The following is a 13,311-nucleotide window of genomic DNA, read 5'->3' as shown; positions in this document are numbered from 1 at the left end:
TTTTTGTCATTCAGCTCCATCTGCCCTCTGCTGATAATGCCTTTTCAGAGTCCTTCCTTTTAATTTCTATCTTCCTTTGTTTATTTCTTTTAATCTCTCAGTCTAATGGCTAGGGCGTTCTGTTTACTGAGCCCCTGACATTTGCTACGTTCCTTCACTGTACACAATTCCGGTGTGCTTTGAACAGATAGGCCTCCTCCGCCTTCACAGGCACAGCCTGGAACCCCAGTTGTTTCTGTACAATTTCATCTCTTGCCTTTGCTTCCCTGCGAAGCGGAGCCACGGTGGGCCATGTAATGTGAGAAGGACCTCTTAACCACATTGAGTGGCTATAATGAGTTGCCAGCCTCGTGGGAACTCAGATCAGAGGAAGCAAGAGAGCAGAATGTCAGCCCAGATTATCCATGTGGAGCTGACGGATGAACTGGCTCTTAGTGGGTCCATTAACTACATGACCCACAGCCCAGCCCAGAAGGTAAGAGCGGGGAATCGAGGGAGGCCAGGATACCGTCTGCATGGCCTTGGCCGCTTTCCTGCCAGAGGGAGGACTCTGCCAAGACATTACACTAAAGGGAAATAGCCAGAAAAAAGGAAAGCGTGGACCCAGTCCCCTTGTCCATTTAGCAGCTATGTGTTGAGCACTGTGCTAGGCACAGGTGGTAATTAAGATAGTTTCCTGCCCTCCTGGAGCTTACATCTATGGCCTTAAGCTACTTATGGGCAATGAAAACCCAAATAATAGCAGTTGTAGCCCTCTGCAAAGTGACAAGTTACCTGCTTAGCATAAAAACAAAAAAAATATCAATAATAAATTGTATGAAGGCCCCATGTAGAATTAAGAAACAGATATAGAATGATCTTGTTGCCTCCTTCCCCAAAACATAAGTACCATGGGGAAAAATGTATCACCACTGTATCCTATGAACATCCCGGGGAACAGGATAGAATTCTACACATTGGTTGTGGTTAATTATCTTATGAAACTTAGACTTTAAACATCCCCGTATGCCAAGGAATCATGAGTATGTGTTCTCTAACACAAGGTTTGGCAATCTATGTTATTCAAACAAAAATGGAAGTATATGCCAGCCATCTCTGACTTCTCTCCATTTATGAAATTTCCTCTTGTCAATACTTTCTAGAGTTGCTGCCAATAGCCTCTATCCCACTCTTTTGCCCCCCACTCCTCGCAAAAACAAATTCAGTACCCAACACACAACACCCAGTGAGCGCAGCATTTCTCTGCTTGGGCCGGGTGGGCCTTTGTCCCCACCACACAGATGTACAATCATTGATGCCTGCTGGCATGCCAGGAACATGGCTCAGAACATTGGCACCCTGCTTTATAAAGAAGGCAGACTTTGCAGGGAAGCCCAGAGATGGCATGTGAAGCTGGAGCTATTCCCCGCCTCACAGCTGGCTCCATGGGGCGCTTATTTCAGAAAATCATATCACTCTTTACTCTCCAAGCCTATATTTCACAAGCTTTTGGACAGCTTTTACCCTAGGCTATAATCTGTCTAGTTATTTCAATTGGATAAAACAAGTTACACTTGACACTGCTTCTCATTAGGGTTTTCATGTCCTGCGTTCTCTGTTTCAGCATTGGTTGGAGTTTACAAAGTCGGTTGTGAAGCAGCTGAGATGTAAGTATTCTGTATGAAAAAAACTAAAGCCTCACCCTTGGGGTGGGTGGACACGCCTCCCAAATGTCAGAAGTCTACATATATGATTTTCCCCTCCTCTGAGTAAAAGCTGGCCCTAATTGAGGATTTTCTTCTGGAGGTTCAGCGGCCTCAGCACATTGGGGGGACATGTTCTGGGAGAGGGTCTCCCTAATGGACTCCTTTTTCTCTGCAGCCCAGCCTCCATTCACCATGTGCTTCCGTGTGAAATTTTACCCCGCAGACCCTGCTGCTCTGAAAGAAGAAATAACAAGGTGAGGCTGCACACACTGCCCCCAGCTACTGAGACCTGTCAGAAAGGGCTGTGACTTCAGATCCTCTGATGTGGACACTCCTAACTCTTTATGAAGGAACTATTTAGGAAGGAACCCTTTCTACTAGAACCCACTTCTGTATTTCATTGCCACATTGTTTCTTAGCTCACCCCTCAGTGGAACCAGAGCAGTATGAACTTCCTTCAAATGTGAATACTTCATCTCTGCCTGCTCACTCTGAGGGGGTCTGGAGGAACTAAATAATCAAAAGCATCTTTCTGGTACCTATGATATGGCTGCTTTAGACATTTTTGGAGAAAGCTGGGTTGCTTCTTATTTTGGAAGATAGACTCCAAAAGTCTAGTGGAGGAAACGCCAAGGCCTGATATTGAAAGACAGGCTGGGAAATACGGAAGATTCTAAATCCAACTGTGTAAACTCTGGTGTGCCATTAGAACAGGTCCGTGATAAACTCTTTATTGTGAGGATCATGTTCTGAGGCAGGCAGACAGCTACATAACATGAATTCTATCTCGTCCAGCACCACTCAAGGATGAGAAAGAGCCTGTGTGCCCACAACCATCCTGCAAGAGGGTCAGTGAATAGGAGCTTCAGAGCTTCCCCAGGTCTTTGTATATCGGAGCCAAATTCACACTAAAAGTCTCACCTCAAAGATTCGGGAGCTCTCTATAACAGGGAGTCCTTATTTCAACATAAGCAAAATCTTGATGTTACCTATAGCTGGTGGGGGCCATAGGCGAAGAGTAATGCCAGGGAGTTGTAGAACTGAGGAAGAGATGGCGCCAACAGCTCAAATCCCTTCCCTGCAATCGTGGAGATGGCAAAGATAGGAATGAGGCTATTGCTGTCATATTGATGGCTTGTCCTGCACAGACTTGGAGATCTATTTCTGGATCCTAAACTACTTAGGAAAATCCCAAAGAAAAGAAAGAGGGAAAAAGAAAGGAATAATATAGAATTATTTTCATTGCCATTCTGAAGAGCATGCTTTCCATCAGGTGAAAAGAGCAAAAGGTGTGGTGGCATACACCTCGTATCCCAGCTGCTCTGGAGGCTGAAGCAGGAGCATTGCAAGTTCAAGGCCAGCCTGGGCAATTTGCAAGAAATCTGTCTCAGAATAAAATAACATAAAATAAAAAGGGCTGAGGATGCAACTCAGTGGTTCAACACTTGCCTAGCATGTGTAAGGCCCTGGTTCAAATCCCAGTGCAAAAACCAAAGCCAAAACAAACAAAACAGAAGACCAGGGAAAGAGAAAAGAGCAAAAGTTTCCCTAAGAAAGGAAAACAGGAAATGGAAAAGAAAAGGACAATGAACAGGAAGCAGTGTAAGGAAAATAAGTAGCACAAGGAAGGAAGGGGTTTCTTACATGGGCCCAGCATGGGTTGTGGGAATCTTCCTCTGATGGAGTCAGAAAGATCCTGTGTGGATCTTTCTGTGCACCCACTTACTTTAAAGCACTGAGGATAGTGAGGTGTGTAGTAGCTAGAACCAAACCCCATGTTCCCTATGGGGCATAGAAACTGCAGGCTCTGCCTATCCTCATAAAAGTGGGGTGACTCTCACTTGTGTCTAAAAACTAACCCCAGGGGCTGAGGCTGTAGCTCAGTGGTAGAGCACTTGCCTAGCATGCAAGAGGCACTGGGTTCGATCCTTAGCACCACATAAAAATTTAAAAAATAATAATAATAAAGTAAAGGCATTCTGTCCATCTACAACTACAAAAAAAAAAAAAAAAAACTAACCCCATCCATATTAATAAGCAACCCTGTAGCTTCAGACAGTAAATGAGGGCAGAACCAATGTTTCACAATCAGGGGATCAATACACTGATTAGGTTAAGGCTTTCATAACCCAAACATTTTACCTCTAAACTTTCTTGCAACTTAACCAGAGAGGTGTTTTGTTAAAGTGCTAGTCCACTTCAGCTCTGAGCCCCAGCCCTCACTGAAGGTGCCAGGGGAGACCCCTATGTGCCTGTTCACATTTCCCAAACAAACTTAACACATTCTTGTTGAAAGCCCAGTTCCTCACATCCTAACACCAAAATCAGGATTACCTGGTCTCCACTTCACTGAACCAACAGTGGGGCTAAAAGGATTGATCTAATGCAAATCTGTGAGCTATCGGTAACATCACTTTCCTTGATTGAAAGACAAAAATATGTGGTTCTACTGGTCTTTAGGAGGAGTTCTTAATACAGTTTTCCAAATCAAATGTCACTATCTTATATTAATGTTCAGACCCTCCTACCCAAGAAGCAGAACAAACCTGGGAGCTCAGGTCCAACAAGTTATTTTTTTTGGCTGCTGGGCTCGGACATGATATTTAACTTCTCTGACCGTTGGATAACTCATTTATAAAATGGGGCTAGTAATATCTATTCTTCTTAGGATTGTTGGCAGGAGTAACTACTATACTAGTGTATTTTGCTTCTTGATATACCCCCAGTGAGCCTTTCTCCGAGCAACAGCTCAATGTGTTTGCTGCTAGATTGATTACATGCTCCATGTAAGTGCAGCATTGGGACCATGGCCAGGCCTCTCACCAAGTCAGCAAACCTGGACACTGGCAGGTTTATGAGCTTCTCTCCCATCTGCATGCATGCATGCTAACCACCTTGGACAATTTCCCCTCTCTTCACCTTACCAGCCTTCTTTCCCAGCATTGTCAGTGGCATGAACCACAGGGTGCCTCGCCCTGATTTGTGCTGTTCATGCCACCCCTTCCCTGGGGCATTCTGCAGGGCCATGGAATGAGCTGTGTTTCTCATTCACGTCCCTACTGATCTTAAGAGAGTAGATACCTTCCCCAGCCTCACTTAATACCCATAATTCATTCCTGGCTTAGATCCCTTTATCCCACCTTCCTGCCAAACTAATTTAGCTGTCAGTGTGTTGTTTTTTTTTTTTTTTTCCTGGCAATGTCGGTCCTAAATTTCACTGCCATCTCAGCCATTCCTATAAAGCCAGATTGAGAAAAGGGGATGAAGCAGGGAGTGAAGAACTGCGCTTCAATTCATGTCTTGGATTCTTCCCAGAGGATAAATTTGGTTTCCAAATCCTGATTAATTTCTTTTGTCATTTTTAAAAGTAATAAATAGATTTTCTTGTCTAGGCTGGAGAGAAGACTGATAAAATGGGGGATTAGGCACCAGATTTAGCTTTTTCAGGGACTGCAGGTATATGAACTCTTTGGAAAGATCAAGTGATAAAAGGAAACAGAGTACAAGTGGAGCCCCACCTTACAGGGAAGCAAAGTGTCCGCCACACACCAGGGGCTCAAAAGACTTAATACAGTGAGTGACAGTGTACATTCACCAATGGCATTTTAGTCAATTTTTTCACCACTGTGACAACAGGAACTAACAAAAAAATTTTAGAGGAGAAAAGGTGTATTTAGCATTCACAGTTTCAGAGGTCTTAGTCCATAGATGGCTGGCTCACTCCTCAGGGCCCTAAGGAAGGCAGAACATCATGGCAGAAAGTCATGATGAGGAAAATGGCTCAAGACATCACACCAGGAAGCAGAGAGAGAGCCACTACTCCATTCACTGGTACAAAATATATGTACCCCAAAGGCTTGCCCCCAGCCAAACCCTACCTACCTTTGGTCACCTCCATTTAATCTCTATCAGGGGATCGATGCACTGATTAGGTTAAGGCTTTCATAACCCAAACATTTTAACTTTCTTGCATTATCTCATACATGAGCTTTTGGGGGATAGATACCTGATATCTAAACCATAACAAATGGAGTCATTAGGTCAATTATTCTTTCAGTGAACATCATTTGAGCCTAGCTTAGGCTAAAATGGATTGGCAAACTTTTTCTATAATGGGCCAGATAGTAAGTATTTTGGTTTTGGGGGGTCATACCTTCTCCATCATAGCTATTCAGTTTTGTCATTGTAGTGTGAAAGTAGCCTCAGACAATACATAAATGAATGAGCAAGTCTGTATCCAAATAAAATGTTATTTCATTGGAAAGTCTGGCAGTGAGCCATAATTTGCTAGCCCCTGGTTGAAGAAACCATAAAGACCTGGGTTCAAATCCTGGATCATTCTTAATTTATAGACAGGAAAAGCAACAGTATCCATGAGCACTTAGTTTCCCCCGTCTATTAAACGGGAACAAGGATGGCAGTTATCTCATAGAGGTGTTTTAAGGATTAACTCATTAAGTCCCAAGTTTTCAATTCTGTAAATATTTCAGTGAAATTGATATAGGTGCATTAAAATCAGTTGGAAATTATAATCTAAAGCTTATGTATCCTTTATATATGCATTCATATATATGTACAAATGTATATTTTTTTCAAACATTCTAATCAGTCACCTATTTTCTCAAAACAACAGAACTCTAAAAGTGTATGTTTATTTCAAAAGTTACCATAAGTATATTTGGATATAAATAGAAGTGTGCAGGGCTGGGGCTGGGGCTCAGTAGTAGCACACTTGTCTGGCATGTGTGAGGCACTGGGTTTGATTCTCAGCACCACATATAAATAAATAAAATAAAGATCTATCAACAACTAAGAAGAAAAAAATTAAAAATAAATAAATAGGGGTGAGCATGTAGAACAGTGCAGTGTAGGGCACCCAGAATGCACTCAGTAAATGTGGGTCTTCATCATTATCACCTTGATTACCATATAGCTATCTGTCTCCCCCCACTGAAATGTTCATTCCATAAGAGTGAGGTCTCAGTTCTGTTCCTTTGTGCATTATTTCCTGTCACTGTGGCAGAAAAGAAAGGGGCAGCCTTGTGCCACACTCTCCCTTGAAGCCATCTGTGGATTCTTCCATGAGCTCATTTCTTCTTGTCTCTAAAGAAGGTGGTTTGTTTCTTTAGGATGTGGACTTGCCCCTCCTTCCCCTGCCCTCCCTTCCCTCTCTCCTCCCTTGCTTAAGAATGCCATGAGCCAGTTGGGCACGCCTGTGATCCCAGTGGCTCAGGAGGCTAAGGCAGGAGGATCATGAGTTCAAAGCCAGCCTCAGAAAAAAGCAAGGTACTAAGCAACTCAGTGAGACCCTGTCTCTAAATAAAATACAAAAAAGGGCTGGGGATGTGGCTCAGTGGTCAAATGCCCCTGAATTCAATCCCTAGTACCAAAAAAAAAGAAGAATGCCACCAGGCTTTATCCTTGAACTCCCTACAGCTGTCCTATCACCAGAAGTCAATAGGAACCACCCCTGGCCCCAACGGTGCAGAGACTTGTCTCCATTCTGGTTGACCTGAGATCCTGCCAAGCACCCATCAAGACCACAGCTCTCAGTGTGATGGAGCATCTCCCCCCTGGAGTGGGGCTGGGAGCTGCAATTGGAAGCTTTAGTGGGGTCTTTGCAAACCACAGCAGCACCCCTGCACACAGACCCTGAAGAGCTCCCCGCAGGAGGATGGATGTTCCTTTGCCTGCCCAGATTTGTTTTTAAATATCTCCTTTAGTCCAGTATGTTCTGTCCCTGAGTATTGGGCACCGATGAGCAGAACAGCATGGGAGGATTGGTGGTTGAATCCAGGCCTGGGGAGTGATCAGTGAGTAAGGGGCAAAAGGTTTGCATCCACATCCTGCCAAAGCCTGGGGAAGGTGGGAGTTGGAACAGTGAGAGGCAGAGAAGTGCTAGCTTGCTGTCTCCCACACACCGTGTGGCATTTCACTGTGGGAAGCAAAGTGAAGACAAGCTTGATTTGGTAGATCCATCTTAATTATTCACTCAGCATGACGTCTTTTTTCCTTCGGTTTTTCTTGGCAAACTCAAGCAGAGTGGGTTTGGTAGGAGGAGGGAAAAAGGTTCTTGTTAACGGCCAAGCTACCATTCTCACCTTCCCTTTGGTTTGAGGAAGATGGTCCATCCCAATGTGGTAAGAAGGATGCTTTAGAATTTTCTCAGGATAGTGCTTCATAAGCTTTCATGTACGTACCAATCACCTGGGGATCTTGTTAAAAAGTGCTGGTGTAGGCTGGGCCTAATAGTCTGAGTCTCCACAAGCTCCCAGGTGATGCTGATATTGCTGATATGCAACTATATCCTGAAGAGCAGTTTTACATGATAAAGGATGTGGAATTATTTTCTTCTTCAGTCTGAAAACAGAAACAATGGAAACCTCCAATAGTCTAAGGGGGGCCCAATTTCTTTTGGTTCTGACTGGTGGAATTTTAAGGGAATTTCATTACATTTCCATTACTTCCCTAGGGACGCTGCAGTGATCTATGGCTAACTAATAGAGTACCACAAAGCCTAGCCTAAAATAACAAACATTTATTATCTGAGTTTCTGTGGGTCAGAAATTTAGGAGCGGCTTAGCTGGGTGGTTCTGGCCCAGGGTCAGTCATGAGCCTGGCAGGGACTACAGTCATCTGAAGGCTTGACTGGGGCTAGAGAATCCTCTTCCAAGATGGTGCACTCACATGGCTGTTGGCAGAAAGCCTCGGTTCCTTGCTGGCTTTTGGCAAAAGGCCTCAGTTGCTCACCACATGGGCCTTTCCGTACAGCAGCTTAGGCAGACAAAATGAGTGATCCAAGAAAAAGTGTGAGGAGGAAGCTAAACGAGTCCATGAACTGTTCTCAAAAGCCAGACCTTTCCCTTCTGTTTTGTTCTTTTGCTAGAAGGGAGTCACAAAGTCCAATCCACATGCAAAAAGCGGAGAATTAAGCTCTACCTTATGAAATGAGAAATATCAAATCATTTGAGCATGTATTTTTAAAATACCACAGAGGCTCCCTGGCCAGGGGCCACCATGGGAGGTAACTCACTTGAGGGTTTGATGGACCTGCTAATCTCACAGGTTTGCTCTTCTTAGGAAGATTATGATCATCCAAGATCACATCCCTTGTAAAGGCATTTCAAAATGTGAAGTTATCAACTCCATTCCACTGTGACAGTGTGCATTCCATTACTTGTGAAACTACAAAGCAGTTAGAGTACAAGGAGGGCAGTAAAACATGAGCCAGTTCAGGAGTCCAGCAACTCCAAATTTGAATTCTGTCTTTGTTACCTAGTTGTGTGTCCATGAGAGAAACACTGATGCCTCAGATTATCTGGAAGAATGGAGTTAGCAATAGTGCCTGTCTCAAAGTGTTTTATAAGAATTAAATGAGATATTAAATATAAAGTATGTGCTGAGCATGGTGGCACATGCCTGTGCCACCATGGAGGATCATGAATTCAAGGCCAGTCTCAGCAATTTAGTGAGGCCCAAGTAACTCAGGGAGACCCTGTCTCTAAGTAAAAAAGGACTGGGGATGTGTCTCAGTAGTTAAGCACCTCTGCGTTTAATCCTTGGTACCAAAAAATTAATTAAGTGCCTAATACCTGGACCTGCAGACAGTGAGTGCTCAGCATGTGTCAGTTACCATTATTAGCTCCTGTTCTTGTTATTCTGCCTCCACCAAGGCCCGGTTATATATGTGAAGAGATGTTGGCCACAGATTTCTGCTTGATTTTCATGCTTCCTTCACCAGTTCCTCTTCGTATACTTTATTCATATTTGGAGAGGTCTGGTTTACCTGTCCCAATAATCACGGGCTGTTTCCACATTGGACAGATTCTGTCAACAAACCAAGGCCCAACTCTTGAGTTAGTCCCTTCACCCACTGGTCTACTTGATTCCAAAGGCACAAGGAGGCCCAGTGTGTCCATCTCTAATGGCATGGTTTTCATTTTCAGTACTGGATGATGAGGCTGGCTCCTTCCAAATCCCAGCACTGGGGCCAGGGGTTGGGGGTGGATGGAGCAACGGGGCTTTTACCAGTAAGTGCCATTTATATTTTGAGCTGCCTAGGGAAGTGGACGGGTTGTTTTGAATTTAACCTCAAACCAATTCAAAGCAAAGTGTTTGAAAGAGTCTCTAGGGAAATGAAAAATGCATTTTTTTCCATGGTATGTTTTGAGATTTTTAAAAAATGTAGTAAAGGTGTCCTGACAAAAAATTTGATAGGTTTATATTACATATTTATGTCTTTAAAGCAATCAAAGAAATCTTTTCTAGTTCACTCTCTGTTTTCTCTCCAGGTATTTAGTCTTCCTACAGATCAAAAGGGATCTCTACCATGGCCGCCTCCTCTGTAAAACATCTGATGCTGCCTTGTTAGCAGCTTATATCCTTCAAGGTAATGACTTTTGACAGGATAAATTTGCTTTTCATGCTAAGTCCTTATTACATTATTTCAGTTACCACAGATGACTACTTCTTGGATCTACACAGTACCTAGCTTGAAACAGAGTCCAAGTTGGAGGATTTTGTGCAGGTTCCCTAGAGCCAGAAAACACAGAGAGCACTCAATCCTACACCGTTCCTAAGGTCTCACTGCCAGCCCCATAAGTCCTTCTGACTCTAGGAGATTTGCCCTTGGTTGATAACGTTATTGAGACTCTGGAGAGTAATCAAAATCAATTTTTTTGTATCCTCTCATGCAAATCTCTTAAGGGGTGAAGTGTCTATGAATTCTGGTATCTATTTTATAGAGATCTTTCAGTTCAGATTGCTCAACATTGAAAATGTTTCCAAGATGTGTTAATAAGTTAAGAGTTGAGCCTCACATCACAGCTGATGCCCAGATGCCCAGACTGGCTTTTTTTTTTTTTTTTTTTTTTTGGCAAAAACAGTGGGAGAGTCATGCACTCTTCACATATGTCCCTTTATCCTTTCATGAAATGTTGAGGATTCCCAAGTGCCACTTCTTAGTCCTTAGAATGAAAGTCATTACAACTGGATCATTTTGGACCACAACACTAAAATCATGAAGTTTCCATTAAAGAATCTGAACTCTTAATTGGAAATACGTGAACTCTCAGAAGCAACTTCATAAAGAGAAACTTGAAAGTGCTTGCCAATAAGAAACTAAAGTCCTTCTGGCAAGAAAAATATCACAACTGTGTTAAGAATATAAAAGTCAGCCCGTTGCCATTTTGACTTCTCAGACTCCTGTTTTAAAAATCAGCTAAGTGGAAAGTCTAGCAAGTGCTTGCTAATTTTGAGGAACCCAAAGGGTACCCTTTTCTTTTTAAAGAGAAACCCTGGCCTGACCTAATGTAATTTTAAGCTCTAGTCTTTTCTTCAATTTTACCCTGAGAATCATATTGAATTCTGCTACTTATTTTTTCTTCAAAGAAGTACTTGATGTCCAACATTGATGTTTTCCATTTGGTACTTTCTACATAAAATAAAAATAAATTATTCCAAGGTTCAAGGTCACTAACAAACTACAGGGGAAACCTTTAGTCTCTTGCTAAGTAATAGAAATTCCCAAGTAATTTGAAAGGAACTGTGAGTGTTACTGAAAGTTCAGTCCTTGTCTCCAGTGCCAATCCAATAATGAGGACATGGCTTTGAAAAAAGGGAAAAAGAAGGTTTATTGCTTTGCTAGCAAGGGAGAAGCACAGGGAACTTCTGTCCCAGAGGCTGTGATTCTGCCCATCAAGGGGAGCTGGGGTTTTTACAGAGGTGATTCAAAGACTACATTCCTCTGTTCTGTCAGAAGTTGTAATTCACTTGTTAATTTGGGAGATGATCATATCTGAGATCTGCTGGTGCCATCCTCAAAGTCTGAATTACTTCTTTCCTGTGGTAGGTGTGTGTCCAAGGACAGATAACCCTGCTGAGGATAGGAAAAAAAAGATAATCCTGTTTCCCCTGAGCTTAAGAAGGGGAGAGATTAGGGAGGAGAAGGGAGAGAGGAAAAGAAAGAAACATGTTCATTTAAAAAATAAGTTGCAGTGGCAGAGCAGCAAGGGCTATATTCAAAACATAAAATGGACCATGGTTACATGAGTAAAATTGTAGTGAAAAGGCCCAAGCCATAAGAACAATATTGGCTGTGAGAGGAGTGAGGACATGTTTTCCTCCTAATATTTACTCCTCTCTTATCTGAAGCAGTCATGACTTTCTGTGGAAGGAGAGGACATCCACAAAGCAGCTGGAACCTCCTCCTTCCTTTTGTCACACCCAGAATGCTCTCTGCAGAGCACTTCACATAGAGAAAGCTGGATTCTGACTTGGAGCGCTGCGGAAAGCACTGTGGGTCCACAGTCCTCCCAGAGTTCTGTGATCTGAGATCTCAAGAGCTTTGAACTGCTCCATGCATGGCCAGAGGAGAAAGCCCCTCGTTGAGAAAAAGCCTTAGAACTAAATAAAATCAAAACAAATTACTTATTACTGCCTTAGAAAGCAGGGCATTGAGAAATCAGCCCTAGAATTTGGTGCTTCTAAACTTGATGACACTGTCTGGTTCTTATAGTCTGACACATGGTCAACCGTCTGTGAATATTGAATTTTTACTGTTTTAAAAATTTGATTTGGAATAAGGGTTGAGTTCTAAATGTGGATCATGGCTCACTCATCAACTAGCTTTGTCCCTGCTAAAATCCTCAAAATGAGCTTTAGATTTCTGACCCATCTCAGGCGCAGGAACTCTGTCTTCCTGATCAAGCTCACCATTTCCTGCTCTTATAGAGCATTGCTCCCAGGCCCATACTTCATGACTGAATGGTTGAAGACCATAATGCAGCCCTATGCTCTTTTATTGCAAATTTACTTGTGGGTGACCTCAGAACACAGGGTTAGCTCTACTTTCTCTCTGCTTAGACTTGAATGTCAACTCAGTGAGCACAACCAGGAAAACAAAGGTGGACATGCTCCTAAGGCACCTGCCCTCTGCCCAGCTGTGCTTGAGACCCATTGGCCTTTGTAAATCTGGTGTGTGCTTTGACTGCTACTGTGTGTGTTAATATCTTGTTGCTTTGCAAGTGATGATTTATCTGTCTCCACACAATTCTTCTACCTCCCTTTAAAAGCGGAGATTGGAGATTATGACCCAGGGAAACACCCTGAAGGCTACAGCTCCAAGTTCCAGTTTTTTCCGAAACATTCAGAGAAGCTGGAAAAGAAAATTGCTGAGATTCACAAGACAGAACTCAGGTGTGTGATGCTCCCTGCCCTTCCTGCCCCTGGGATGTAGCATTGTCAGTGATCTACTGACAACACAAGCCCAACTCTGTGGGCTCACTGTCCAAGAAGAGTGGTTTAGGCCAAGGCTTAAAAGCAAAAAAAAAAAAAAAAAAAAAGTTGCTTTTGTGTTGCTGGGGAAATGGAGAGGGATTAGGCTTTGGGAGGTATTTGCTTCATTAAGATAATTGAAGTACAGAGAAAAGCATTAACAGTGGAAAAGTAAGGGAAAATCTTAAAAGAAAAGAAGATAGGGCTAGGGGTGTGATCTAGTGGTAGCATGCCTGAGGCCCTGGGATCTATCTCATGTATTATGGAGAAAGGGAGGGAGAGAGAAAGAGAAGGTGTTGACTTGGGTTATTTTAAAAAATAATAAATAAATAAAAAGTATGACTCTGATGTC

The 13,311-nt window shown here is 42.9% G+C and overlaps 1 protein-coding gene across 4 annotated transcripts in view; it reads left to right on the top strand.

The window, feature by feature from the left end:
* The window catches only part of Frmd5 (FERM domain containing 5), a 303,923-nt gene that overhangs the window by 263,845 nt on the left and 26,767 nt on the right, over positions 1-13,311 (top strand). For 3 of the 4 annotated variants that reach the window (XM_077799893.1, XM_026391717.2, XM_026391701.2), the window contains exons 3-6: positions 1,604-1,646; positions 1,861-1,939; positions 9,977-10,074; positions 12,758-12,881. In XM_077799893.1, coding sequence (XP_077656019.1) covers positions 1,604-1,646; positions 1,861-1,939; positions 9,977-10,074; positions 12,758-12,881 — 344 coding nt within the window. Of the gene's footprint in view, positions 1-1,603; positions 1,647-1,860; positions 1,940-9,976; positions 10,075-12,757; positions 12,882-13,311 lie in introns of those variants that run through there. The other variant, XM_026391731.1, reaches the window with a different exon arrangement.

This window comes from Urocitellus parryii, chromosome 6, assembly GCF_045843805.1.
Source record: "Urocitellus parryii isolate mUroPar1 chromosome 6, mUroPar1.hap1, whole genome shotgun sequence".
NCBI classification, from domain to species: Eukaryota; Metazoa; Chordata; class Mammalia; order Rodentia; family Sciuridae; genus Urocitellus; species Urocitellus parryii.
The sequence above is the reverse complement of the archived record's forward strand: the minus strand, read 5'-3'. Positions and strand labels throughout refer to the sequence as shown.